Source organism: Macrotis lagotis, chromosome 4, assembly GCF_037893015.1.
Source record: "Macrotis lagotis isolate mMagLag1 chromosome 4, bilby.v1.9.chrom.fasta, whole genome shotgun sequence".
Taxonomy (NCBI): Eukaryota; Metazoa; Chordata; class Mammalia; order Peramelemorphia; family Peramelidae; genus Macrotis; species Macrotis lagotis.
The window spans coordinates 258,424,770-258,452,265 of record NC_133661.1 but is presented as its reverse complement, the minus strand read 5'-3'; the positions used below and the strand labels follow the sequence as shown (position 1 = coordinate 258,452,265).

The 27,496-nt window shown below is 34.1% G+C and overlaps 1 protein-coding gene across 2 annotated transcripts in view; it reads right to left on the bottom strand.

The window, feature by feature from the left end:
- The window catches only part of TMEM260 (transmembrane protein 260), a 102,658-nt gene that overhangs the window by 40,330 nt on the left and 34,832 nt on the right, over positions 1-27,496 (bottom strand). For both annotated transcript variants that reach the window (XM_074235887.1, XM_074235888.1), the window contains one exon: positions 15,034-15,211. In XM_074235887.1, coding sequence (XP_074091988.1) covers positions 15,034-15,211 — 178 coding nt within the window. The remainder of the gene's footprint in view (positions 1-15,033; positions 15,212-27,496) is intronic.

Here is a 27,496-nt window from a genome sequence, read left to right as displayed (position 1 = left end):
AAACCTCAATTGTGGAAAACTCTTTCAAAAACAGAATTGACCAAATGGAAAAGGAGTTGCAAAAGGTAAATAAAGAAAATTCTTCTCTGAAAAAAAGAATGGAATCTGTGGAAACTAATGACTTCATGAGACAGCAAGAGTCTGTTAAACAAAACCAAAAAATGGAAAAAATAGAAGAAAATGTAAAATTCCTCATCAGTAAAACCACTGATCTCGAGAACAGATCGAGAAGGGACAACCTGAAAATTATAGATTTTCCTGAAAACATTGAATAAAAAAAGTGTAGACTAAATATTACAAGATTTAGTGATGGAAAACTGATCTGATACCATGGAACCAGAGGGCAAAATAGTTACTGAAAGAATACATCGATCCCCTCCAGAAAGAGTTCCTAAAATGAAAACACCAAGGAATGTTGTGGCCAAATTCTAGAACTATCAGATAAAAGAGAAAATCTTGCAAGCAGCCAGGAATAAATAATTTAAATACCAAGGATCCAGAGTAAGGATTACACAGGACCTGACTGCATCAACATTAAGGGATCAAAGTGTCTGGAATGAGATATTCCGAAGAGCAAGAGAGCTTGGAATGCAACCAAGAATCTACTATCTGGCAAAGCTGAGTCTTCTCTTTCAGGGGAAAAGATGGACATTCAACAAAATGGAAGGCTTCCAACAATTTCTGATGAAAAAAACCAGAGCTAAATAGAAAATTTGGATATCAAACAGGAGGTTCAAGAGACATATAAAAAGGTTAAAAAAAAGATGGTAAAGAAAAAAAACCCGCTATCCAATAAGATGAAACTGGCTATATCCCTACTTGGGAGAAACACTCTAATGACTCTTGAGAACTGTGACTCTATTAGAGAGAATATATTTAGCCAGAACTTTGGGATACTTAGGATTTTCTATGACTTAGATAGAATGATTTAAAAACACTTTTTCCTTAAACAGGGCAACAGGAAGGTGATGGGAGGAGGCAGGGGACTGAATGGTGTAAATTTCATTATATTAAGAGATAGAAAAGACCTATTGTAACAGAAGGGAAGAAGGGAGGAGATGGGAAACACCTGAATCTTCCTCTCCATTCGCTTAAAGTTAACTTACACACACTCTCAGTTAACTTAAAAAAAACATACCTTTCCAGTATTAAAAGGGGAAAGGGGAGGAGGAGGGGGATGGAGACAGGGAAGAGGAGGAAAAAGGGAACTAACAGAAGGAAGGGAAGGGAAAAGGGAAAAACTGGAAAGGGGAAAGAAAGGGGAGGGTGGATATAGGAGGGCAAATACACTGAAGGTGGTGACTGAGGAATATGGATAAAGGGGAAAGAAAGGGAAAATACAAACAGAGGTAAGATAGCATGGAGGGCAATAAAGAGTTAGAAATTTTAACTCTGAATGTGAATGGGATGAACAAATAGCAGACTGGATTAAAAACCAGAATCCTACAATATGCTGCTTACGAGAAACTCATTTGAAGCAGAGAGCTACATTAAAGGTAAAAGGTTGGAGCAAAATATATTTTGATGAAATGAAAAAGGAGGGGTAGCAATCCTTAACTCAGACAAAGCAGATGCAAAAATAGATAGTGTTAAAAGAGATAAGGAAGGAAACTATATCCTCTTAAAAGATACCATAGACAGCAAAGTAATTTCAATACTGAATATGCATGCACCCAATGAGATAGCATCCAAATTCTTAGAGGAGAAGTTGAAAGAACTACAGGAAGCCATAGACAGCAAAACTCTACTAGTGGGAGACCTTGACCTCCCACTTTCAGATTTAGATAATTCAAATCATAAAATAAACAAGAAAGAAATTAAGAAGGTAAATGGATTGTTAGAAAAAGATATGATAGACCTATGGGGGAAATTGAATGGAGATAGAAAGGTATATACCTTTTTATCTGCAGTACATGGCACTTCCACAAAAATTAACTATGTACTAGGGCATAAAAACCTAATAATCAATTGCAGAAAGGCAGAAATAGTGAATACATCTTTCTCAGATCATAATGCAATAAAAATTATATGCAATATTGGGTCAGGAAGATATAGATCTAGAACTAATTGGAAATTGAATAACCTCATTTTAAAGAATGAGTAGATCAAACAACAAATTATAGAAAGAATTAAGTGTTTTATCCTAGATAATGACAATAATGAAACAACATACCAAAACTTATGGGATTCATTCAAAGCTGCTGTCAGGGGATATATTATATCTTTAAATGCTTACATGAATAAATTAGAGAAAGAGGAAATCAATGAACTAAATATGCAACTAAAAAAAATTAGAGAAAGAACAAATTAAAAACTCCCAATTAAATACCAAATTAGAAATTAATAAAATCAAAAGCAAAAAAAATTGAATTAATTAAATAAAACCAAGAGTTGGTTTTATGAACAAAGCAATTAACTTGATAAACCTTTAGTCAATTTGATAACTGAATTGTTAATATCATAAATGAAAAAGGAGAACTTACACCAATGAGGAGGAAATTAAAGTAATAATTTTTAATTATTTTGCTGAAATCTATGCCAATAAATTTGACAATCTAAGTGAAATGGATGAATATTTACAAAAATATAAGTTGCCCAGGTTAAATGAAGAGGAAATTAAATACCTAAACAGCCTTATCTCAGAAAAAGAAATTCAACAAGTCATCATTGAACTCCCCAAGAAAAAATCTCCAGGGTCTGACAGATTCAAAGGTGAATTCTACCAAATAATTAAGGAATAATTGGTTCCAATTCTATATAAACTCTTTGGAAAAATAGGGAAAGATGGAACTCTGCCTAACTCTTTCTATGAAACCAATATGGTGATGTTACCTAAACTAGGAAGAGTCAAAACAGAGAAAGAAAATTATAGACCTATCTCCCTGATGAATATAGATGCAAAAATCTTAAATAAAATCTTAGCAAAAATGATTACAAAAAGTTATCACTAGGATAATACATTTTGACCAAGTAGGATTCATCCAAGGAATGCTGGGTTGGTTCAATATTAGTAAAACTGTTAGTATAATCAATGATATCAACAACAACCTAACAGAAATTATACGATCATTATCAATAGATGCTGAAGAAGCTTTTGACAAAAATACAGCACCCATTCCTACTAAAAACAGTAGAGAGTGCAGGAATGAATGGCCTTTTCCTTTCAATAATAAGCAGTATCTATCTGAAACCATCAACAAGCATTATATTCAATGGGGAAAGGCTAGAGGCATTCCCAATAAGATCAGGGGTGAAACAAAGATGCCCATTATTACCACTACTATTCAATATCATATTAGAAATGTTAGCTTCAGCAATCAGAGAAGAAAACGAAATTGAAGGAATTAGAATTGGGAAGGAAGAGACAAAACTCTCACTCTTTGCAGATGACATGGTGGTCTACCTAGAGAAGTCAAAGAAATCATCCCCAAAACTACTGAAAACAATTAGCAATTTTAGCTAAGTTGTAGGATATAAACTAAACCCTCATAATTCCTCAACTTTTCTATATATGACTAGCAAGATAGAGCAGGAAGAGCTAGAAAGAGAAATCCCATTCAAAGTAACCTCAGACAAAATAAAATACCTGGGAGTTTATTTGCCAAGGCAGACTGAGAAACAATCCCAATTCCAATTCCAAAACACTTCTCACAGAAATTAAATCAGATTTAAATAACTGGGCAAATATTAACTGCTCATGGATAGGTCGAGGTAATATAATAAAAATGACAATTCTACCAAAACTAAACTATCTGTTTAGTGCCCTACCAATCAAAATTCCAAAAAAATTACTTTCATGAATTAGAAAAACTTGCAAATTCATATGGAGAAACAAAAAGTAAAGAATTTCCAAGGATTCAATGAAAAAAAGTGCAAAAGAAGGTGGCTTAGCCCTACCTGATCTAAAATTATATTATAAAGCATCAGTCATCAAAACTGTCTGGTACTGACTAATAAAGAGAGTGGTGGACCAGTGGAATAGACTAGGTGCAATAGCAGGAAACAATTATAGTAATCTGCTGTTTGATATACCCAAAGAGTTCAACTATTGGGATAAAAGCTCTCTCTTAGATAAAAACTGTTGGGAAAATTAGAAGTCACTATGGAAGATACTTAGATTAGACCAACACCTCACACTCTATACCAAGATAAGATCCAAATGGATACTGGATTTAGGCAAAACAAAATATTATAAGCAAACTAGAAGATCAAGGAGTAGTTTACTTGTCAGATCTATGGAAAGAGAAGCAGTTTATGACTAAGGAAGAGATGGAGTACATCATTTAAAAACAAACTAGATGATTTTGATTACATCAAATTAAAAAGCTTTTGCACAGAAAAAACACTGTAACCAAGATCAAAAGAAACGTAGTAAATTGGGAAACAATTTTTATGACTAATGTTTCTGACAAAGGACTCATTTCTAAAATATACAGAGAACTGAGTCAAATTTTTTTTAAAAAGCCATTTCCCAATTGACAAATGGTCAAAGGATATGCAAAGGCAATTTACAGAGGAGGAGATCAAAGCAATCCATAGTTATATGAAAAATTGTTCTAAATCATTACTTATTAGAGAAATGCAAATTAAAGCATCTCTAAGGTACTGCCTCACACCTCTCAGACTGGTCAATATGACCAGAAAGGACAATGATCATTGTTGGAAGGGTTGTGGGAAATTTGGGACACTATTACATTGTTGGTGGAGCTGTGAACTCATCCAACTTTTCTGGAGAGAAATTTGGAACTAAACCCAAAGGGCAACAAAAATGTGCATACCCTTTGACCCAGCAATACCACTAATGGGTCTACACCCTGAAAAGATGATGAAAAAGGTATAAAAACATCACTTGTACAAAAATATTCATAGCAGCCCTGTTTGTGGTGGCAAAGAATTGGAAATCAAGTTAATGTCTTTCAATTGGGGAATGGCTTAGCAAACTGTGGTATATATATGTCATGGAACACTATTGTTCTATTAGAAACCAGGATGGATAGGAATTCAGGGAAGCCTGGATGGATTTGCATGAACTGATGCTGAGTACGATGAGCAGAACCAGAAAAACATTGTACACCTTAACAGAAACATGGGGGTGATGATTAACCTTGATGGACTTGCTCATTCCATTAGTGCAACAACCACAGACAATTTGGGGCTGTCTGTAATGGAGAATACCATCTGTATCCAGAGAAAGAACTGTGGAATTTGAACAAAGACCAAGGACTATTCCCTTTAATTTACAGAAAATAAACTGATATCTTATTGTCTGATCTTGCTATCTCTTTTACTTTATGTTTCTTCCTTAAAGATATGATTTCTCTCTTATCACATTCAATTTGGATCAATGTATACCATGAAAACAATGTAAAGACTAGAAAATTGCCTTCTGTGAGGTTGGGGGGGGAGGGAAGTAAGATGGGGGAAAAATTGTGAAACTCTAAATAAAATCTTTTAAAAATTGATATATATATATTATCAACAATTTCACAAGATCTTTTGTTGGTGAAGGAAGAAAGTGTAATCTTTGTCTCATCATCTATCATCACGTTTATGGAAGGGAATATATATGTATAAGTATTTATCTGTTATCTGATATTCTTTTGTAACTTGAAATTATACTAATAATGTTTGGTTCTCTTGTGAATATGTAAACTATTTGAATACTGTAATCTTAAAGCCTGGAATTAACTTGTGATTGTCTTGAAGGGATGGTAAAGGAAACATCACAAATCATGGCCCCCTCCTGGGATACATCTGTGGATTCGTGCATAATATAATGGAAAGATTATTTTGTAAAATTTAATAACTCATGTTACTAATTGACTTGAATGCCTAGCTTTACTATTGTTTTATTGCATTGGAATCAATAACACATGTTAGAAAATTAAAATGTTCTAATGCTTTTTTAAAAAAAGAATTCTAAAAGTAATAATTTGTATTCTGAAGATGGCTAGTAGTTAAAAGTTTATATATAGATATTTCTAGCTATGTATGTAAACTGGGATCAAACTGGTTATTTGCTTTGAGGGAAAAGTACCTATGTAACTTGAGGAAGATAAAATAATGATGATGATTTGAGATTTTTCTGTGGCAATTTCTAGTCAATTGCTATGTGAGAAGTATGGAGATGATGGGCAACCTCCTAGCCAGAAGGAGATATTTAGTTATTTTAAACAGTTAATAACTAAATGGGTTCATTGCAAAAAAGTTGATTTTATTTAAAATATATATTATATATAAATTAGGATTATTGTTTTTACATTTCAAAACCTGTTTGTTGCATTTCATTTACAGCACTGTCCTTAGGTACATAAGCAACAAATGAATTATGATTTTCCCCCCTGGATCTCTTATATAAAATTACAGCTTGGCACACTCTTGATTCTCCATAGTGCTCAAGCCACCTGAAGGTCTGGTTATAGGTAATTGCTATATTACAACATATTGATCTGCCTGAAATCAGGTATGATAAAAATAGAAAGACAATATGCCAATGAAGCCATTTAGCCCTATGGGGTTTTGATGTCAAATGAAGTGACCTTTGAAAGAATGGCCCAAGCCTCAACTGGGATAGGATTCTTTTAAAAGTTCTTTCACCTGACCCATTGAAAATTGTCATCATAAGGGAACATGTCCTCATGTCCCTCTCTGCTCCGTAACAGCAAATTGCCATGATTGTTCCAGGTGCATCATAATTAAGTATGAGAGTGAACCATGCCTATTGGAATACCTTTTAACTTCTTTAAAGAGATCCAATCTTCAACGGGAATTTTTGTTCATGATAACAATGACCAAAGTTAAAATAGAAAATTTTGTTGCAAATTATTTTTTGGATATGTGCAGTTTTTAAAATGCCTTTTCAGTATATCTGTTTATACTATTTTTGAGCTTTTGTTTGCAACTTATGTGTTATCCATCAACAAATCTATGTTATATTGGAACCCATGTTCTTATAAAAGGTATTTTGATACTGGCTTAAGATCATAAAGTATAATTCTTGTCCCTTATAAACCTCCAAGTTTTTTCTTGCTTAATTTTTTTTCCCTTGAGTTTTGTTTCTCTTAGCTGTATAGCTCCAAGACGAGTCTCTGCAGGATGCCAACCAGCTGTGCCATCCAATCATTCCCTGGACCCTGCCTCAATGAAGCCCTTGCGGTAATGCATTCATTGCCAATTGGACTCTGAAAGGCCCAGAAGAATCTGGTCCTGAATAATTTGGCGGGGGGGGGGGGGGGGGGGGGGATGATGCAGGGGAAAGATGAAGACAATTGAGAATGAAAGAAAAGTGAGTGGAGATGTAAATTGACTAAGACCTTACTCTTGAGATGTAAATTGACTAGAAGTAAAGAATTATGATTGTAACAGAAGCAACTGTAATCTTAAAAGCTGCTTGGGTGGAGATCCCCCCTCCCCTTCTTGCTATACCATTGATTCATTGTTTAATGTAAAATTTGCATCCTGATCTCTTCAGGCTTTACCCTCTACCTAATTCTAAGTCCAGAATAGGGAAAGGGAGTTCATCTTTTGCCCTCTGGATGAGAGGCAAGACATAAAAACCTGGGTTGGACCCTGACTCAGGGCCACAGTCTTCTCTGACCATGGCCGAGCCAATGCTGCTTGACTGTTCTTCTCTCTCTCTCTCTCTCTCCCCCTCCCTCCCTCCCTCCCCCCTAGTTCTTCCTAAGTCTTGTGACCTGTTTTAATAAATTTTTGTTTTATTAAAAAAAAAAAAAGAATCATCTGGCTTCCTTAAAACATTGAGGAGAGAAAAAGCCTGGACTCTATATTTCAGGATATAGTGAAGGAGATTTGCTCTGATATCATGGAATCAGAGGTTTTTGCAAGACAAATGGGGTTAAGTAGTTTGCCCAAGGCCACACAGCTAGGTAATTCTTTAGTGTCTGAAGCTGGATACTCCTGACTCCAGGGCCAGTGTTCTATCCACTGTGCCACCTAGCCGCCCCAGCAAAATAGTTTTTGAAAGAATACATCAATCCCCTCCTAAAAGGGATATAAAAATGAAAACACCAAGGAATATTGTGGCCAAACTTCAGAACTATTAGATAAAAGGAGAAAATCTTGCAAGCAGCCAGAAAGAAATAATTTAAATACCAAGGAGCCACAGTAAGGATTACATAGGACCTGGCTGCAGCAACATTAAGAGCTCAAAAGGCCTGGAATATGATATTCCAAAGAGCAAGGGAGCTTGGAATGCAGCCAAGAATTCACTATCCAGCAAAATTGAGCCTTCTCTTCCAGGGGAAAAGATGGACATTTAACAAAATAGGAGACTTTCAACTTTTCCTGATGATAAAACCAGAGCTGAATAGAAAATCTGGACTTCAAACAGGAGACTCAAGAGATGCATGAAAAGGTAAAAAGGGGGAAAGAAAAAAACTGTTTTCCAATAAGATGAAACTGGCTATATCCCTACCTGGGAGAAAAGATTCTCATAACTCTTGAGAACTGTAACTCTATTAGAGAGACTATACTTAGCCAGAAGTAATGTATACTCATGACTTGTCCGTGACTCTGATAGAATGATTTAAAAATAATATCTACTTAAAAGGGGGGGGGCAGTAAAGAGAGGTTGGAGGAGATTGAATAAGGTAAATTACATCACATGAAAGGGTACAAAGAACCTATTGTAATGGAGGGGAAGAAGGGAGGAGGGGGAAACTGCCTGAATCTTACTCTCATCAGATTTGGCTCAAACAAGGATTAACATATACACACTCAGTTGAGTTTAGAAACTTATCTTACTTTTCACATATTAAGACGGGAAAGGGAGAGGGGAGAGGAAAAGAGGAACTGACAGAAGGAAGGAAAGGAAGAAGGTGCAAAGGGAAAGGGGAAAGAAATGGGAGGGGGTTGGATATAAGGGGGCCAACACACTGAAGGAAGTGGTATTCAAAAGCAAAATACTCGGAAATAGGAATAAGGTGAAAAAAGGGGAAAAATACAAACAGAGGGAAGTTAGCATGGAGGGCAATAAAGAGTTAGTAATTATAAATTTGAATGTGAATGGGATGAACTTCCCCCATAAAACATAAGCAGATAGTAGAGTGGATTAAAAACCAGAATTCTACAATATGCTGCTTATAAGAAATTCATTTCAAACAGGGAGATACATACATACAGAGCAAAGGTAAAAGGTTGGAGCAGAATATTATGCTTCAGCTGAAGTGAAAAGGCAGGGCCAGCAATCCTTATCTTGGACAAAGCAGCTGCAAAAAAATAGATCTAATTAAAAGAGATAAGGAAATCATATACTCCTAAAAGGTTCCATAGACAATGAAGCAAGTTCAATACTAAATATGTCTGCACCACGTGGTATAGCATCCAAATTCTTAGAAGAGAAGCTGAAAGAGTTACAGAAAAACAGACAGAAAACTACTGGTGAAGAGACCTCAGCCTCCCTCTCTCAGAATTAGATAAATCTAATCATAAAATAAACAACAAAGAAGTTAAGAAAGTAAATAGAATTTTATAAAACCTAGACATGATAGACTTTCAGAAAAAATTTAATGGGTTAGAAAGGAATATGCCCCTTTTCTGCAGTACATGGTACCTATACAAAAACAGACCATGTACTAGGGCATAAAAACCTTATAATCAAATGCAGAAAAGCAAAAATAGTGAATACTTCTTTTTCGACAATAAAGCAATCAAAATAACTTTCAATAATGGGCCATGGAGAGATAGACCTAAAACTAATTGGAAACTAATTAATCTCATTTTAAGGAAAGAGTGGATCAAACAACAAATCATAGATAGAATTGATGATTTCATCCTTGATAATGACAATAATAAGACAACATATCAAAACTTACAGTATACAGTTAAAGCAGTTTTTAGAAGATATATTATATTTCTAAATTCTTACATGATAAGAGAAATAGGAAATCAATGAACTAAGCATTCAACTAAAAAATTATAAAAAGAACAAATTAAAAAATCCCCCCAATTAAACACCAAATTAGAAATTCTAAAAATTAAAGGAAAAATTAATAAAATTGAAGGCAAGAAAACTATTGAATTAATAAATAAAACCAAGAGTTTATTTTATGAAAAAAACAATAAAATAGATAAATCTTTGGTCAATTCAATTAAAAAAAGAAAACCAAATTACTATTATCAAAAATGAAAAAGGTGGACTCACCACCAATGAGGAGGAAATACAATAATTCAGAACTATTTTGCCCAACTGTGTGCCAACAAAATTGATAATCCAAGTGAAATGGATGAATATTTACAAAAATATGTTTCCCAGGTTAAATGAAGAGGAAATTAAATACCTATATAAACCTTCTCAGAAAAAGAAATTCAACAAGCTATCAAGTCCCTAAGAAAAAAATCTCCAGGGCCAGATGGATTCACAAGTGAATTCTATTATATATTTAAGGAACAACTGGTTCCAATTCTACATAAACTATTTGGAAAAATAGATGAAAATGGAACTCTGCCTAATTTCTACTATGACATCAATATGGTGCTCATATTTAAAGTCAGAAGAGTCAAAACATAGAAAGAAAATTATAGATCAATTTCCCTAATGAATATGGATACAAAAATCTTAAACAAAATCTTGGCAAAGCGATTACAGTAAGTTATCACTAGGATAATACTCTATGATCATGATCAAGCAGGATAGATTCCAGGAATGCAGGGTTGGTTCAATATTAGGAAAACTGTCAATATGATTGACTATATCAATAACTACCTATCGGAAATCATATGATTATCTCAATAGATGCTGAAAAAGCCTTTCACAAGATACAGCACCTATTCCTACTAAAAACATTAGAGAGTGTAGAAATAAATGGATTATTCCTTAGAATCTATCTCTCTGAAACCATCAACAAGCATTATATGCAATGAGGATAAGCTATAAGCATTCCCAGTAAGATCAGAGGTGAAATAAGGCTGCCCATTATCACCACTGCTATTCAATATTGTATTAGAAATGTTATACAGCACGTATTCCTACTAAAAACATTAGAGAGTGTAGAAATAAGTGCATAAGAAAATAAATAATAAATAATAAAATAAATAAAAATGTGCATTCCCCTTTAATCCAGCAATACTGCTACTGAGTCTATACTCTGAAGAGATCACGGGGAAAAGGTAAAAACATCACTAGTAAAAAATTAAAAAAAATAGAAGCTCTGTTTGTGTGATAAAGAATTGGAAATTGAGGGGATGTCCATCAGTTGGTGAAGGGTTGAACAAATTGTGGTATAGGTATGTTACAGAACACTATTGTTCTATTAGAAATCATGAGGGATGGGATTTCAGAGAAGCTTGGAAAGACTTGCATGAATTGATGCTGAGTGGGATGAGCAGAACCAAAAGAACATTGTACACCCTAAGAGTAAGATGGGGGTGATGATCAACCACTAGTGCAATAATCAGGGACAATATTAGGGGATCTCTGATGGAGAATATCATCTGTATCTAGAGAAAGAACTATGAACTTTAAACAAAGACCAAAGATTATTTATTTCAATTTTTAAAAAGTTTTCTTATGTACTATATAATTTTGCTATCTTTAATATCAATGTAACAATTATCAGACTGCCTTCTGTTGGGGAGAGGGGAGGGAAGGGAGGATGGGGGAAAAACTGTAAAATTCAAAACCTTACAAAAAATGTTCTATTGTGCATAATTGGAAAACAAATAAAATATATAATTAAAAATGAACTTGCTACCCACCTCCAGGTAAAGAACTGATAAATAGAAATATACATATATATATATATATGTAGATATATTTATAGTTTTCTATCTATCTATCTATTTATCTATCTATCTATATATTTATCTATGTCAAATAAAGGCATTCTCTAGTGTGGGTTGGGGAGGTAGGGAGACAGTTCCCAACTTAGGGATAACAAAAAAAACTTAATTTTTTTTTAAAAAGGAGAACAAGGTTAGTCTTGGCAAGAAAAATGGATTCTTCAGAGATAGAACTAAAGGAAAATAAGCAAATACAAAAATACTTTTAGTGAGAAGGGAAAAAAAATTAAGAGAGATCTTGAGCCCACATTGCAGATAAGAGAAATTATCTACTGAGATTGACTAGGCAGTTGTGGTTTTGGAAATTTGAGAAAAATGCTTGGAACAACAACTCTAAAGAATAGAATATGCTAGAATTCAATAATAAGCTATTCCAATTAGTATAAAGAAGGTATATCCTGCTGAGTTCATATAAAGTGATTTTTGGTGGACTCCAAAACATGGTTTTGTGACTTTTACCAGTCATGCTTGCCAACTCTGAAGTATAAGTCAAAAAAAAAAAAAAAAGATTGGATAACGAGGATTACCCAGGGTGGGAATTTGCAAAATTGCAAAACAAAAAACAAAGCACAAGGTCAAGTGAGCAAAGAATTCACAAGGCTGTGAGCAGTGTAGAATGAAATGACTGCTCAAAGGATCTATAATAGGCAAATGAAGTCAGAATGGGATGTTGAAGAGGAAACTAGTTGGGAAAATGGAATAATAGAGGAACCAGGAGTAATAAAGTTGGAGAACAGGTTCAATATGAATGAATTTGTGAAAGGAAAGAAAAGTTTCAGAAATAAATTTACCAACAGTAATTCTGAATTGTAATCCCCATTTTAACTGAATCATTTATTCAAATGTAACATAAAGGAACTTCAGTGACACTAAATTTATGTACATTTATATTGTTTAGTTCCATTTCCAGGAAACCTATCAAACTCACACTTGTGTTGTTTTCCTTTTGAGGTTGTAGATAACAGAAACATCTCTGTTTGCTAAAGATGCTCAATAAATGGTTTTATTTGATATTAACAGCTTCACTAAAATTTACTCTTCTTATCTCTAGGATCTTACATTTGAAAACTATTGTACTATTTCATTTGTTTTTGTTTTGTAAGATAAACAATAATTTTTGCAATCTGTTAAAAGTCAGTTTGAATACCAAGATCATAATAGTTTACAAATTTAATTCTCAAACTTGTTTTTCAGTCATAGAAAAATATTCTTTGCTAGAAGGAACTGCAACACATTCTATTGTCTGTTGATACAGCTTGTGAGTTCTTTACTCTAAGGGTCTCATGATAAGGCATTTCCTCTAATGATGCAGATCTTTCAGTTTCTCTCAAACTTGGAGTCTAACAATTTCTTTATTTGTACAGTCAAACTATGTCAGAGGTGGGATTTATATGTATGTCTCTTGAGTCTGCAGGCCAGTTCTGTGCCCATCAAGTCATACTACTTGAGAGGTAGGAAGAGATGATAGGTATATAGATTTCAGTTTACTAGTTAGGGCACTTCACCTCTCTAAACTCATTGAATAATAAGAAAAATATAATCTTACTCCCTACTTTACTGAATTAAACAGAAAGTATTTTGCATACATTTGCTTCAATTAAGGGTATATTGCATATAATCATATCACAGGTCATTTCTAAAGGTTCTCAATGGTTTAGGAACCTGGAAGTTTGAAGAACGTATTTTTAACAATACTGCAGGGATGACTATTTAAACAGAGAAGAACTGTGATTTCACTGGTACAGGGAATTCTAAGATAAGGACACTCTCTTTCCCTACAAGGTAATCATATTCTCTGCAGCTTCAAGTCTTAAATAGCTGCTAGAGGCACTAAGGTTAAGTGACTTGCTTGGGGTCATACAATTAATGTATGGCTCTCCACCCACCATGCTATACTGTCTTCCATTACTCAGGTAGGTTTAGAATAATTATGTTTCACTACTAGGCAAACATCCAGGTGGCACCAACCAATTAGAAGAGAAAAAAAGAAAATGGGTTTATTTTTGTTGGTTTAAACGAAATGGCTTAAAAGCACAGCTGAGTAATTAAAGAAAAACTCTATCTTGTTATGTATTATACAAAAGTCCTAATCATGAAGGAATAAATAACGAATGCACTCATATTTCTTATTCAACCAACAGAGGAAAAAAGTGTCCCATTTAGTGTACCAAGCCCCAGTTTGCCTAGGTAGGGTAAGTTGAATTGGAGAAGAGAGTATTTATGGCTAAACCTTCACCATTATTCAAAACTTTAGTAATGGTAGTTCTTCATATTTTAGTTGTAGTTTGTGATCTGACTGAAGTTTTTGTTTCTCTTTAGGTAAGTGGGTCATAGGTAGCTGTATGCTGGAGAGATAACCTGTCCCCCAAAAAATGTACTTCTGGAAGCAAACTCTGATACTTTGTATCTGTGACCAAGTCACTTATCAGCTCTGAAATGCAGTTTCTTCTGTAAAATGGGGGGTTATACTTATATTCAGGCTATTGTGAAGAAAATTAGAAGTATGTTGAACATGTGAATTAATACAATTAATACCTCATATTGATATAAAATTTGAAGTTAGATGGGATTTTAGATATGATTTAATCTAACCCTCTTGCTTGAGGCCCAGATACATTAAGGTCATATATATAATAAGTTACACTTATTATTATTATTATTATTACTATCAAGTTCTCCAGGTATGTCTTTCAACACTATAAGTGTCAGAAAAGCTTTAATCTGTGTTGATAGAGGAAGTTCCTCAAGAGTGATGATGAGCTTATACATCGATGAACTCAAAAGGCCCCACTGAATGAATGAATGAGTGAATGAATGAATAAAATTACCTCATTCAGGATACACTAACCAAGATTTGTGGCATACACTTTAAGAACCACTATTTTGTAATATAGGACAGTGTAAGTAGAGTGTGGGCTATTATAGTGGCATCTAAAATTAGCCTAAAGCTATTAGAAATTTAATCAAAGCAAAACTTTTTTCTACTACCTGCATGAAAGAAAGAGTTCACTACATAGGAAACTGACATTTTATTTTGAGTAGGGTTTATGAAAGGTAGAGTAGTAGTATGCAATAAAATAACTCAATATATTTTTAAACCAATATTATCTAGATTGATATAACAGTAATTGGAACATTGAAGTTTAGTATTTAAACTGAAGTCCTTTTTTAAAAAGACAGCATTTATTAAAAAATTGAAACAAAAAGAATTTTACTTTGATCAAAATAGGTTACCTTTGATCTGTCTTCTGCAGTTGTTGCCTTCTCAAAATGTGCAGCAAGAGCCATAAGCAGCCCCACAAACAAATTGTTTAGGCTAAAAACCTCTGCTGCAATGGACCACTGCCATGTTAGGCGAGAAAATGAAAACACCCCCGCAGCAAGGATTCCTCCAGCATATGAGCCAGAAAGCCTGCAAACACAGATAACATGAAATCTTCTTTCCCAACAAAAAAAAACCTACTTTATTTTCCATTTTCATATACTGTAGAAGCAGAAATTATGACAGCCACCCACTACCATTCCAAAACATTATATGGTTAATACATTACTTCTTGTAATCATTTTTCGTCTACCAGATTTTAATTAGAACAGTCATATATTAGTCTGCTGTGTAGCAAAGGGAAGACTCATGGCTCAATATATGATGAAGAGAATGGACTTTATTCATCAAAAAAAACCTCTGGTGCTTGAGTCATTTTAATTTGATTAGATAATGACTAGAGAAATGAAACAAAACTATCATCTTTCTTGCTTTAATTTTAAACTGAGGAATAAAGGCTAAATGAACCTAAAGTGAAATGAATGCGTTAAAAGGAAAATTTGATGAAATGGCAAAACAAACTTATGAACATTTAGTCTAGTTTCTAGATGAATATTTGAACCCAGATGGGAATGGAAATAAGGTTAATACCATTCAGAGAAAGAAAACTTGGGGACAAGATTTTAATCCATTAATTTCTTCCCAAAATAGGACCTGTCTACTTGAAAGTAAACCACAATGATAAGAAAAGGACTGAATTTTGAAAAACAAAAGAATCAAATTTTGCTCTTGGGCACAAAAAAGAATCCAGAGAGTTATAGAGGATCTATATGTTTATCCAAAGATAAATTTGGAGGGTAGTGAATAATTTGGGGAATACTAACAGACCTATATGAAATGAGATCATTATTTTGATTTCTGATATGAAATGGCCCACTATGTGAAGACTGGTTCAAGGAAATATGGATATTTAGCCTGGAAAAGACTCCAGGGGGACATGATAGCTGTCTTCAAGCATTTGAAAGGTTGTCATGTGGAAGAGGGATTAGACTTGCTCTATTTAGCCCCAGAGGGCAGAACTAGGAGTTAAGGGTATAAGCTGCCAAGAGACAAATTTAGGTTTGATGGAAGAAAAACTTTCTAACAGAGCTATCTGAAAATTAAATGGGCTGCCTTGGGACTTCATTGGAGGTTGTCAAGTAATGGCTGGGTAATCACTTTTTGGATATGTTATAAAGCGGATTATTTTTCATGTTTGTGTAGGTCTAAATGGCAAATGAGTCCTTTCAAATACTAATGTAATACTTCTTCTGGGATCCTCCCCTAACTTGCACCCACACTTGGGTTGGATTTGGAGGTAGCTGTTACTCCCAGGTTTCAGGATACCCTTTGATTAGTTAATTATAAAACTATAGTTCCAAGCACCCATTAATATGCTTCCTATTAATAATCATTCAGTAGTCACATCATCTCATAGAAAGGCATCTCCAAAAATGGCACAGTAGTACCTTTTCCCATAAAACTGGATCACAGACTTCCACAAATATACACAGTATCCTTAAGAAGAGTGGAAACAAACTTGAATGTGATGTAATGAAGCATATATGTAGGGAACACGGCCATGGCAACTCATAACTCTGCTATTGACAAGGCCTTTCTTTCCCATAGAATCCTCAAAGAGTTCTCTCTAAGTACAGCATCCCTGCTGGGTGGATTGTTGATTAGGAACCTGGAGTCTTCCTAACAAGATACAGTTTCTCTTGAAAGTTCATAGCCAGATCTCTTCTCTGCTGCCAGAGATCATAAATTCTTGAAGTCTTAAATGACGGCATCTCTATATCTTAGCATTTTCTTATATGAGCACCTAAAACATGCATTTCTTTTTTTTTTTTTAAGGTTTTTGCAAGGCAATGGGATTAAGTGTAAAACATGTATTTCTGAACCTTCGAATGTGTCTTCATTTTTTCTAGAACTGACAATCCAACTACTACTTGGGGTGTCTCCTTCTGCCTAAGTAGCTCTGGGCCTAGTTGATATAATCGCTGGAGGCAGTGAGGAAAAAAGACAAAAGAAATTCTTTCTTTCTTCACCAAAAGCTATTCTCTTTCAGGAACCATGTTCTTCCTCCCTTGTAGGCTCCAGGCTGGGACATGATCCTAGAACTAACTTTTTTGTTTCTTTTAAAAGCATTTTCTTTTTCTATACTTACTTTTTGTAAATAACATTTTTTTCCAATTATATGTAAAGATAATTTTTGAAATTCATTTTTATAAGATTTTTTAGTTCCAAATATTTCTTCCTTCTTCCTATCTCTCACCCCGCCCTCCCAAGACAGCAAAAAATCTGTTATATGTTATACATGTGGAAACATATTCCAAATTACTTTTATTGTAAAATAAGAAACAGAATAATGGGGAAAATTCACAAAAAAAATACATGTGGATGGCATTTTGCATCATAAGTCTAAAAACATTTTCTTTAAAAAAAAGAGTAGGAATGATGCTGGAAAGAGCCAGTGAAGAACTCACCAATCTCTGACTCAGGGAGGTAAGAAAGGCTTAGACTTTAATTCACCAGGTTGCACAAATGGTTTACAAGTTATCATAAAAGTCCATAAACTACTACAGAAAGTTCACAAATTAAGTATTTTGGAGAAGTTGCTAGCTATTGGGTTTCTTAAAGGAGATAGTCATTACTAAGAAGGTAGCAGTTACTAAGGAGAGACTAGGTAATAAAGTTAAGCAAAAAGAGATGGTTGATTAGGGATATTTATAGTGGCTCTCTTCTGGTGGTGAGGAGCTGGAGAATGAGGGAATGCTGAGGTTGGACAAATTGTGATATGTGATTGAGATGAAATGCTGTTCTGTTATGGGAAAGGATGAATAGGATGATCGCAATAAAAAATTTACACAAGCAGAAGCAATGGGAAATGTATCTTATACAAAATAAGCAATATTGCAGGATGAATAGCCGTGATTGCCCTACCTTTTCTAAGCAATGCTGTGATCCAAGGGAACTCTGAAGGATTTATGATAAAGAATGCTATCTATCCCAAACTCAGAACTGATGGTGTGTAAATATAGATTGAACGTGCCTTTTTTAACTTTATTTTTCTTGAGGTTTCTCTTTTTTGTGTGTGTTTGGGGGGGTTATATTTACTTTTCATGACTATTATAGTAATATTTTTCATGGCTACATATTTTTAGCCTACACCAAGTAACTTGCTTTCTCAATGAATGGAAATGGGGTGGGAGGAAGGGAGAGAGATAGAACTCAAGACTTTGGAAGTAAATGTTGAAACTTGTTTTTGCATGTAGCTGGACAGGGGGAATTTTTTAAATAAAATAAAATAAAAAATAAAGATAAAAAAGAAATGGTCGAGAGAGAATAGCAAAAGGTATAGTCAAGTTAAAAAGGAAAAAGGTAAGCAAAGGAAACTTAGATCAACATCACTCCAGAAGAATGGAGCTGGAGCACATGGATCCAATTTGAAAGAAAGAAGAGTAAAAATTGAAGCAGCCTAGTTGGGAGTCAAGTAGGAAGAGGTAGAATTAACTTTTAAGAATTACTCAGGAGAGTGACCCTAATTCTGAGAAAGGTATTCATACTTCCAATCATCAATCAATCATAAATAAATAAATAATATTTATTACATGGAGGCCTATGTCAAGGACACAAATGAAAAGTGATATGACTTCTGTCCTCAAAAATATGCAAATAATTATTATTAAATCCTTCAATATTGAGTGGTCACCTCAATCTCAGCATAATGGAATCCATTATATTTTCCCAAAAACCTTTATCACCTCCAAAAATCTCTATTTCTAATGAGGATACCAAGATCTTTCCAATTATAAAGGTTTTACTCCTTGAAATCTTCCCTGATTCTTTGTCCTCTCCTTTACCCTCAATATCCTTATATATGTAGCGTAATTCTTTACATCTCTCCTTTTCTTCACTCACATAAGACCTATTCTAGCTTATATTTGAGTTATTAAATTCTTGGCTTAACAAAAAGCATAATTCAATGGTCTCCAAATTTATTTGATCAACACCCTTATCAATAAAAAGTCTTAGCACACTCAACAGATATATATTTATTATTAAAGTATATTATGCACTATTATTATTTCATGTACATTTATAAGCTTTGCAAAACAGACATTAAAGGATTAGATGAAGATGAAATAAAAAAATGTTTAAAAATATTTTTTATTTTATTACCTACATTACAAAAACATTTTTGCTCTTGAAAGCAAAGTCATAAAATATTTCATTACTTTGGAAAATTTTCATTTTATAACCTGGGGGATAAAATAGACATATAAATAATAATTATTTGCTGGTAATTATCCAGGTAATTTGATCAATGTAGCTAGTGAAAACGTGTAAATTTCTGTTTTAAAGATATTTTTTATTGTCTGATTTCAACTCGTTAAGTTTTCGATTTAAATCCATTCCTCTTTCTTTATTTGATCCTGCTTAATGGATAGTATCATGCCTAAACTTCTTATTCATATCTCAATATTTAAGTTGTACTTTTGTATAGATGAGGAAGAACAAGCAGAACAGTTTGGACAGACTACCAAATGCAAAAAGGAAACTGATAAATTTGGAATCACATTACCCTCCCCTTTCCAATCTTATTTTGTTTTCAGTTCAGGTCCTACAGTCACTCTCCTGGTAATCAACTCCTTTAGAGAAAAGAACAGACCCCACCCCAACTGCTAACTAACTGCACTTACAGGGGAAATTTAGATAAACCAATAAGGCAGAGACTATATGAAAAATGTGCCAGGCAAACCCTGGGAAGCTTTGGAGCTTTGGAGAAAGTAGGGTCGTGAGCACAGTCTAGCTTCTGAAGTCTGTTTTTGCAATGCTGGAATCCCTGCCTCCTCAGCAGACAAAAAAAAAGTTCTTCCCATCAAATTGAACTGCCAAATGTTTTAACATGAAAAGTGAATATAATTGGCTACAGTGAGACAATGAAAAAGTCTTCTAAGTCAGACTAAGGATTTTGGATTTTATTCAGAAGGCAAATAAAAAGCTATTGAGATTTTTGAGCAAGGGTATTAAAAGCATTATTTATTGTTTTTCAGTCATTTCAGTCATGTTTGACTCTTTGTGATCCCTTATGGGATTTTCTCATAAAAGAAACTAGAGTGCTTTGTCAGTTCTCTCTCCAGTTCATTTTATAGATATAAACAGGGTTAAGTGACTTACCTAGGGTCACAGAGCTAGTAAGTGTCTGAGGTTGGATTTGAACTAAGGAAAATGAGACTCTGATTTTATGCTGGGCACTCAATCTACTGCACCACCAGGTGCTCTTAAAAGCTTTGTTCAATTTCCTAATTGCAATACCTCCAACTTTCTTCATATGACGAAAATTGCTATGGGTTGCCCACCTCACTGCATATTCTGGTAGAGACAATACATATTCTTCAGGTACTTATCTATGCAGATAGTGAAAACCAACAATTTAGAATTTATTATTCTTGTTTAGGAAGCTTTGAAAGATTTTAAGGCTTAATGCAACCAACATTATATCATTCACAAAGAGAAGTACCAGGACCTCTCCTCTTCCATTTGTATTGGAATATTCTTTTTTATTTTTACTTTTTGCAGGGCAATGGGGATAAGTGACTTGCCCAAAGTCACACAGTTAAGTAAGTATTAAGAGTCTGAGACCAAATTTGAACTCAGGTCCTCCTGACTCTAGGGCTGGTGCTCTATTCACTGTAGCTTCCCCCCCTACATTTGGATATTCTTTATGAAAGAAGCTAACTTTGATGAACTTAATTATGTGGTTATTCAACAAGGTAATTTCTATTGTAATTTTTCAAGGAATCTTGTATGATTTAAAAAAATATACAATGAAAATACATTGTTGGATATTTTTAACTCTCCTGGGAACTTTTGAGTAATCAACAAATATCAATAAAAAGAATGTGCTATATTTTAAAAAACATTTTAGTTAAGTATAGAATTGTAAAGAAGAAGAGTGCTGTCAAGTATTATTGGTTAAAGCTTACCTGTCTCTTTCACATAAAAACGATCTCTTTGTCATGAACTGACCCAACCATTCTGGAAAGCAATGTGGAACTTTGCCCAAAGGGCTATAAAACTGTGCAAACCCTTTGTTTCAGCACTACCACTGTTCGTATATATCCCAAAGATATAAAAAAGGTAGGGTAGGGAAAAACTTATTTTTTTTATTTTTCAGTTTTTTGTATTTTTGCAACACATGCTATGAGAGTTTTTCAACATTCATCCACGTGCATATGTATATTTTTAAGTTACAAAATTTCTTTCCACCCTTCCTTACCAGTCCCTCCCCTTAGCGGCAAACAGTCTGGTGAATATCGTACATACACATATGTGGTTAACATGCTTAATGATTAATCATTTCCCCTATGAGGAATTAGAATTAAGGGAAAAGAAAGAAAAACATAAGAGAAATTTTTTTTAAAAAAGTGAATGCAGTGTTCATTCAGATTCTGTAGCTTTTGTTTTGTTTTCCTCTGGATGTGGATAGCATTGTCCATAGTGATCTCCTAGTTCTCTGAACTTCTTAGAGGAGCTGTATCTATTAAGTTGGATTGAATCACAGTGTTGTTGCTAATGTATACAATGTTTTCAGTTCTGCTCCCTTCACTCAGCATCAGTTCCCATGATTCTCTAGAGTTTGGGGGGGTGGAGAGAGACCTAACTGTACAAAAATATTTTTAGCTGCTCTTTTTGCAGTGTCAAAAAAATTGGAAATAGAGGGAATGTCTATCAATTGGGAAATGGCTAAACAAGTTGTGGTATATGATTGTGATGGAATTCTACTGTGCTCTAAGAAATGACAAGCAGGATGATTTCATAAAAACCTGGAAAGACTTACATGAACTGATGTGAAGTGAGCAGAACCAGGAGAACATTGTACACAACAGCAATATTGTTCAATGAAGAACTGGGGATAACTGAGAATAGCTATTCTCAAAAATACTAAGTTCCAAGACAATCCCAAAAGGCTAATGATAAAGAATACTATTCATCTCTGGAGAAAGAAATGATATTCAGACTGAAGCATGATATTTTTCTCTTCCTTCCTTCCTTCCTTCCTTCCTTCCTTCCTTCCTTCCTTCCTTCCTTCCTTCCTTCCTTCCTTCCTTCCTCCCTTCCTTCCTTTCTTTCTTTTCTTCCTTTTGTTTGAGTCTTCTTGTCCACAATGAAAATATAGAAATATTTTACATGATTGCATATGTGTTTATGTCTAAATCATTACTTTCTTAGGTGGGGGGGAGGGATGGATAGAATTTGGAACTCAAAACAAAAAAAATGTTAAATATTTTTAAAAATGTAAGTTTTATAGAGATGGGAAAATAAAAAGGAATATGAAATGATAATAATTGATTTTTTAGAATGGTCTTTTTCAGAGGTAAGATTTTTACAATTTCCTATCATCACTTGGTATTCCCCTTTTAGATATTTGAAGATTTAATCTTTTATTACTTCAAAACTGCATCCCCTCAATCACATGTCACCCTTAGCCTTGATCTTCCCTATTCCTCTTCCCTTTATTTTTTATTTTTATTTTTGGTATAATTTCAGTTGCAAAGGCACATGAAAGACTGTGATTTAAGAGTTCAAATGTGGTGGCTCCACTGTCAATGGACAAAGTTGTTCATTATAACAATTCTGACATATCTTTTCTATTTTCATCTACTTCTTGTCCCCAACCTTTAAATGCTTTTTGGATATTCTGGCTTGGTATCTCATCAAGCTTTTAGCAAACCTGTTTTCCCCACCATAGTTTCATGTTGTTTTATGTAGCAATACTACTCAATTTTTCCATAAGTACCATTTTACAAAAAAATTATATTGTAAATATAATTTTGTTATATCTCATTTCTTGGCAAAATAATGACATGTTTATCAGTTCAGGCTCTTTTCATTTCCTGATTATAAAGACTAATTTACATTAATTAAATTTCCTTAGAAAATGGTGGCAGCATGTGTTAATGCTTTTTTAAAAAATCATTTCCCCTAATTCTCATTAACAGCTTACTAAAACAAGTCAACCAATGGTTCTTTTAGTTGCATATCACATAATCTTTATATTTTCTCTTAATTTGGCAGCCATGTTGGGTTTTACTCTAACAAGTTGATATACTGATATACTGATTATACTGAGGGCTGATTTGAAAAAGATTCCCACATTTGTGAAGTCAATGATTTTTTATATATTAAGATAAAATCAATTTCATTTTTATGGTGTCATTTGGAACTCACCATGTCTAGCAATTCCTGATACTTATTCAGGCACTATAAGAGTGAAGCTTCTATGTGAATTGAAAGCATTTTATCATTCCTAAGCCATATTTTCTACCATATTTTCCCCCTTTGGCTATTTTCCTTTAGGCTAGAGATGTCAAACATGTAGCCTAAGACACAGTGCTCCTGAGTAGAACAGATTAAAATGTAATTGAGAAACATTTATTAAATAAATAAAAATGCAAGAAACAAAGATAACATTACATTTTTAAACTAATTCAATGTGCAGCACAAAGATTCAGATTAATGGCCCTTATTTCTATTTAAGTTTAAAACCACTGATCTACATAAACTTTTTCACTTAAATAAAAGTATCAATAATTAATTATTATACAATAACATATAATTATGCAATATTAATATGAATATTACAATAATAATACTTATTAATTAGATAATTCTTTGAAACTGATATACTATTATAGAAAAATTCATTTAAAGTCCATGATGATCCCTATGAGACCAGTGTTATAGGAATTAATATCTCTATTTTATAAATAAGAAAACATAATCAGTGAGGTTAAATATTTTGTTTATGATTATACTAAGAAGCAATATTTGAACTGAGGTCTTCTTTACTCCAATCCAAATATTCATATTATGCTGCCTTCCATATTAAAGTAGCTGTTTATTTAATTTAGAGGATCCTAGTGAGTTCTTTGTAGAATTTTTCTCCTATCTCATCCTCTGCAACAGATTTTGGAAGCACAAGCCAGAATTGTTTTTACAAATACTTATATGAATACAAAATGGCTGGATGAGCATGAATTATGGAAATTGTTCCCTTGTGACTTTGTTCACACAAAAACCATCTCTGCTGATTCCTTTATTTGCCTCCCTCAGGAACATCTGTGAGTCATCTTCCCACTCAGTTGTAACTTTCTTTTTTTTTTCTTTTTTTGGGGGGGGCGGGGTTTGCAAGGCAGTGGGGTTAAGTGACTTGCCCAAAGTCACACAGCTAAGTAAGTTTTAAGTGTCTGAGCCTGGATTTAAACTCAGGTTCTCCTGACTCCAGGGCTGGTGCTCTATCCACTGTGCCACCCAGTCACCCCTGCAACTTTCTTTGTCTTTCGGTTTTATTTATAGCAAGAATGTCAAAATCATTATGATTAAGTTCTTCCTGAAGTATGACTACTTTCTGTTCACTGGACAATGATATTACATTACCTTTATAGTAACAACATGTAATATTAATACTTATAGACTGTCTAGAAATTATATGATCCCTCACATTGATTCATTTTCTGCCACTGCCACTTGAATCAAAAGTAGGCCATGATCACATGATTTATAACCATTTCATACTTTTGTTTCATAGATTGCCACAATTAAAAAGTTTCATTATCTAGTGGTCAGTCTGATAGTGGATAAGCTACCTTGGATAGCAGAAACAATCTGTTGGTGGGATTAAAGCTTTTATGACTGGTGTTCTATTGGCATAGACTTTGAAAACTCAGGGAACCTCCCTAACATAATGAAGCATCAGAATATAAAGTTGGTATCTAAAAAGGTAACTGAGAAGACATCTATAACTATCAACCCTTATGGACATTTTCTCATCTTTATAAAATTATCTAAAGTATTATCACTTAGAATATGAGAAAGGAATAGAAAAACTTTTGCAAATGAATCTTTGCAGCAAACATCTTTACAGTCACACAACTGATTGAAGAATACAAATACAAGATTCCACAGTATGGTTTGTTGCTTACTAATGAGAATTTGGCTCAGTTGAAAAAAAAGGCAAGCTTATGGCTCTTTTTCAACAAGCAGGCTCACACACATTATTGGCAAGATTAGACAAGATTCTTTGTTAAATGCACACACTGAGGTAACTTGGTAATTTGAGCAGCTTGGTGGTACAGTTGAGTTCCAAGTTCACCTCAGAGACTTTAGCTATGTAATTCTGGTCAAGTTATTTAATCATTGGCCTCAGTTTTTTCATGTGTAAAATGGGGATAAAAACATCTCCTCCCAGGGTTGTTGTGAGAAGAAAATGAGAAAATATATATATATATAATGTTCATTCAATAAACATTTGTTAAGTGTCTACCATATGCCAGTCATGTGCTATATGTTGGGGATATAAAAGATGGCTAAAAACAGTCCCTGTTCACAAGGAGCTCAAAATCTAATAAGGGAATCAACATGCAAACAAATTATATATATAAACAAGCTATATTCAGAATAAATAGGAAATGATTAACAGAACAGAGGAAAGGTACTGGAATTAAGAGGGAATGGGAAAGACTTCCTGCAGAAGGTGGAATTTTAGTTGGGTCTTAAAGGATGCCATGGAAGTCAGAAGTCAGAGCAGAGGAGGAATATTACAGGTAGAGGAGAGAATGAGAGAAAATGCCTGGAGCCAAAAGATACTGTCCAGTTTGTGCAAGAGCAGTAGACCCTTGTCATTGGACTAGAGTACTGGTCAGGGAGTAAGATGCAAGAAGATTGGAAAGGTAGGAGAAGGCTGGGTTATAAAAAGACACTGAACACCCAACAAAACATTTTGTATTTGCTTCTAGAAGCAATAGGAGGCTAATGGAATTTATTTATAACAGTGATATGACTGGAATTGTACTTTAGGAAAAGCACTTTAGTGGCCAAATGGAGGATGGATTGAAGTGAAGAGATTTGAGGCAGGCAAGCCCACTTGTAGGCTACTGCGGTAAGCAAGGAAGGAGGTAAAGAGGGCTTGCAATTAGTAGTGGCAAGGTCAAAGGACAAAAAGGGGCTTATTCAAGAGATGTAGCAAAGGTGAAATCAGCAGGCCTTGGCAACAGCTAGTATATAAGACGTAAAAGAAAGAGTGAAGAATCCAGGATTACTTCTAGGTTGCAAGCCAGAGGCTCTGGAAGGATAGTGCTGCTCTCTACAATAATAGGGAAGGCAGGAAAGGGGAAGAGGTTAAGGGTAAAGATAAAAACATCCAGTTCAGGATGCCTGAAAGACAGTTGGAGATATGAGATTGGAGGCTTGCAGAGATACTGGGGTAGGAAAAGTAGATTTAAGAATCATCAGCATACTATAAATGCTGCCACATGGTGACATTTTCTAATGTGGGATGGAGAGGGAAGGAGACAGAATTTAAAATGTAACCAAAAAAAATTAAGTTTAAAAAAAAGAATCATCAGCATAGAGGTGGTAATTAAATCCCATGGAAGCTGATGAGAATCAAGTGTATAAAAGTACATATAGAGGGAAAAGAGAAGGCCCAGCACTGATCCCTGAGAGGCACCTATGATATGATCTGGAAAAGGATCCCACAAAGGGCAGAAGAAATATAGGTCAAGGATAGAAGGATTAAGTGAAGGTTTTTTCAGGGATGGGGGGGTAGATATAGGCATATTTGTAGAAATAAGGGAGTAATCCAGTAGAGAGGGAGAGATTGAAAACAGTAATAGAAATGACAGAGCAAGCAGTCTGCTGAAGAGATAGGATGTAATGAAATCATTAGAACAAGGAGAGTGTTGGTCTTGCTAAGGAGTGAAGGAGATTATAAATGTAAGACATCTGAATGTTAAGAGTTGAGGAAGAGGGGAAAAGAAAGAGTTCATGATGAATAATCTCTATTTTTTCAATAAAATATATGATTTCATATGGTTCTCAACTGCCCTGAGAAGGGATGAAAAGGTTTGAAAGAGATGAAAAGGTTTGGAAGAGAATGGGATAATTGATTAGGGAGGTATACTAGGGTTGCCTAGTAGCAATGAGGTCATGCAATTTTCTCCACCTTTGTTCAGTAGCAAACCATAAACACTGTTTAATGACTTTCATTATTAATGACAAACATAATCTAAAAGAAGATGTACGCTTGTCAAAGGTGCTGAGTACTGTCATGGAGGACTTCTATGGCAGACACAAGATAGAAAAGTAATTGATTATAGATTGTAAGGTACTTTTCCTAAATAATCCTGTTTGGTAACGATGTCTTCAGAATTGCATTGAGATCTAGAACATTACAGAGCCTCTTCAATGAGATACATGATTACCCTACAGGGAATAAACTTAATAAACAATACAGGAAAAACTAAATGAATGAAAACTACCTATTGCTCAGACTACGAGATATAGGTAGAAAACTAATCAATTAGTACACTAAAACAATATCTGGGA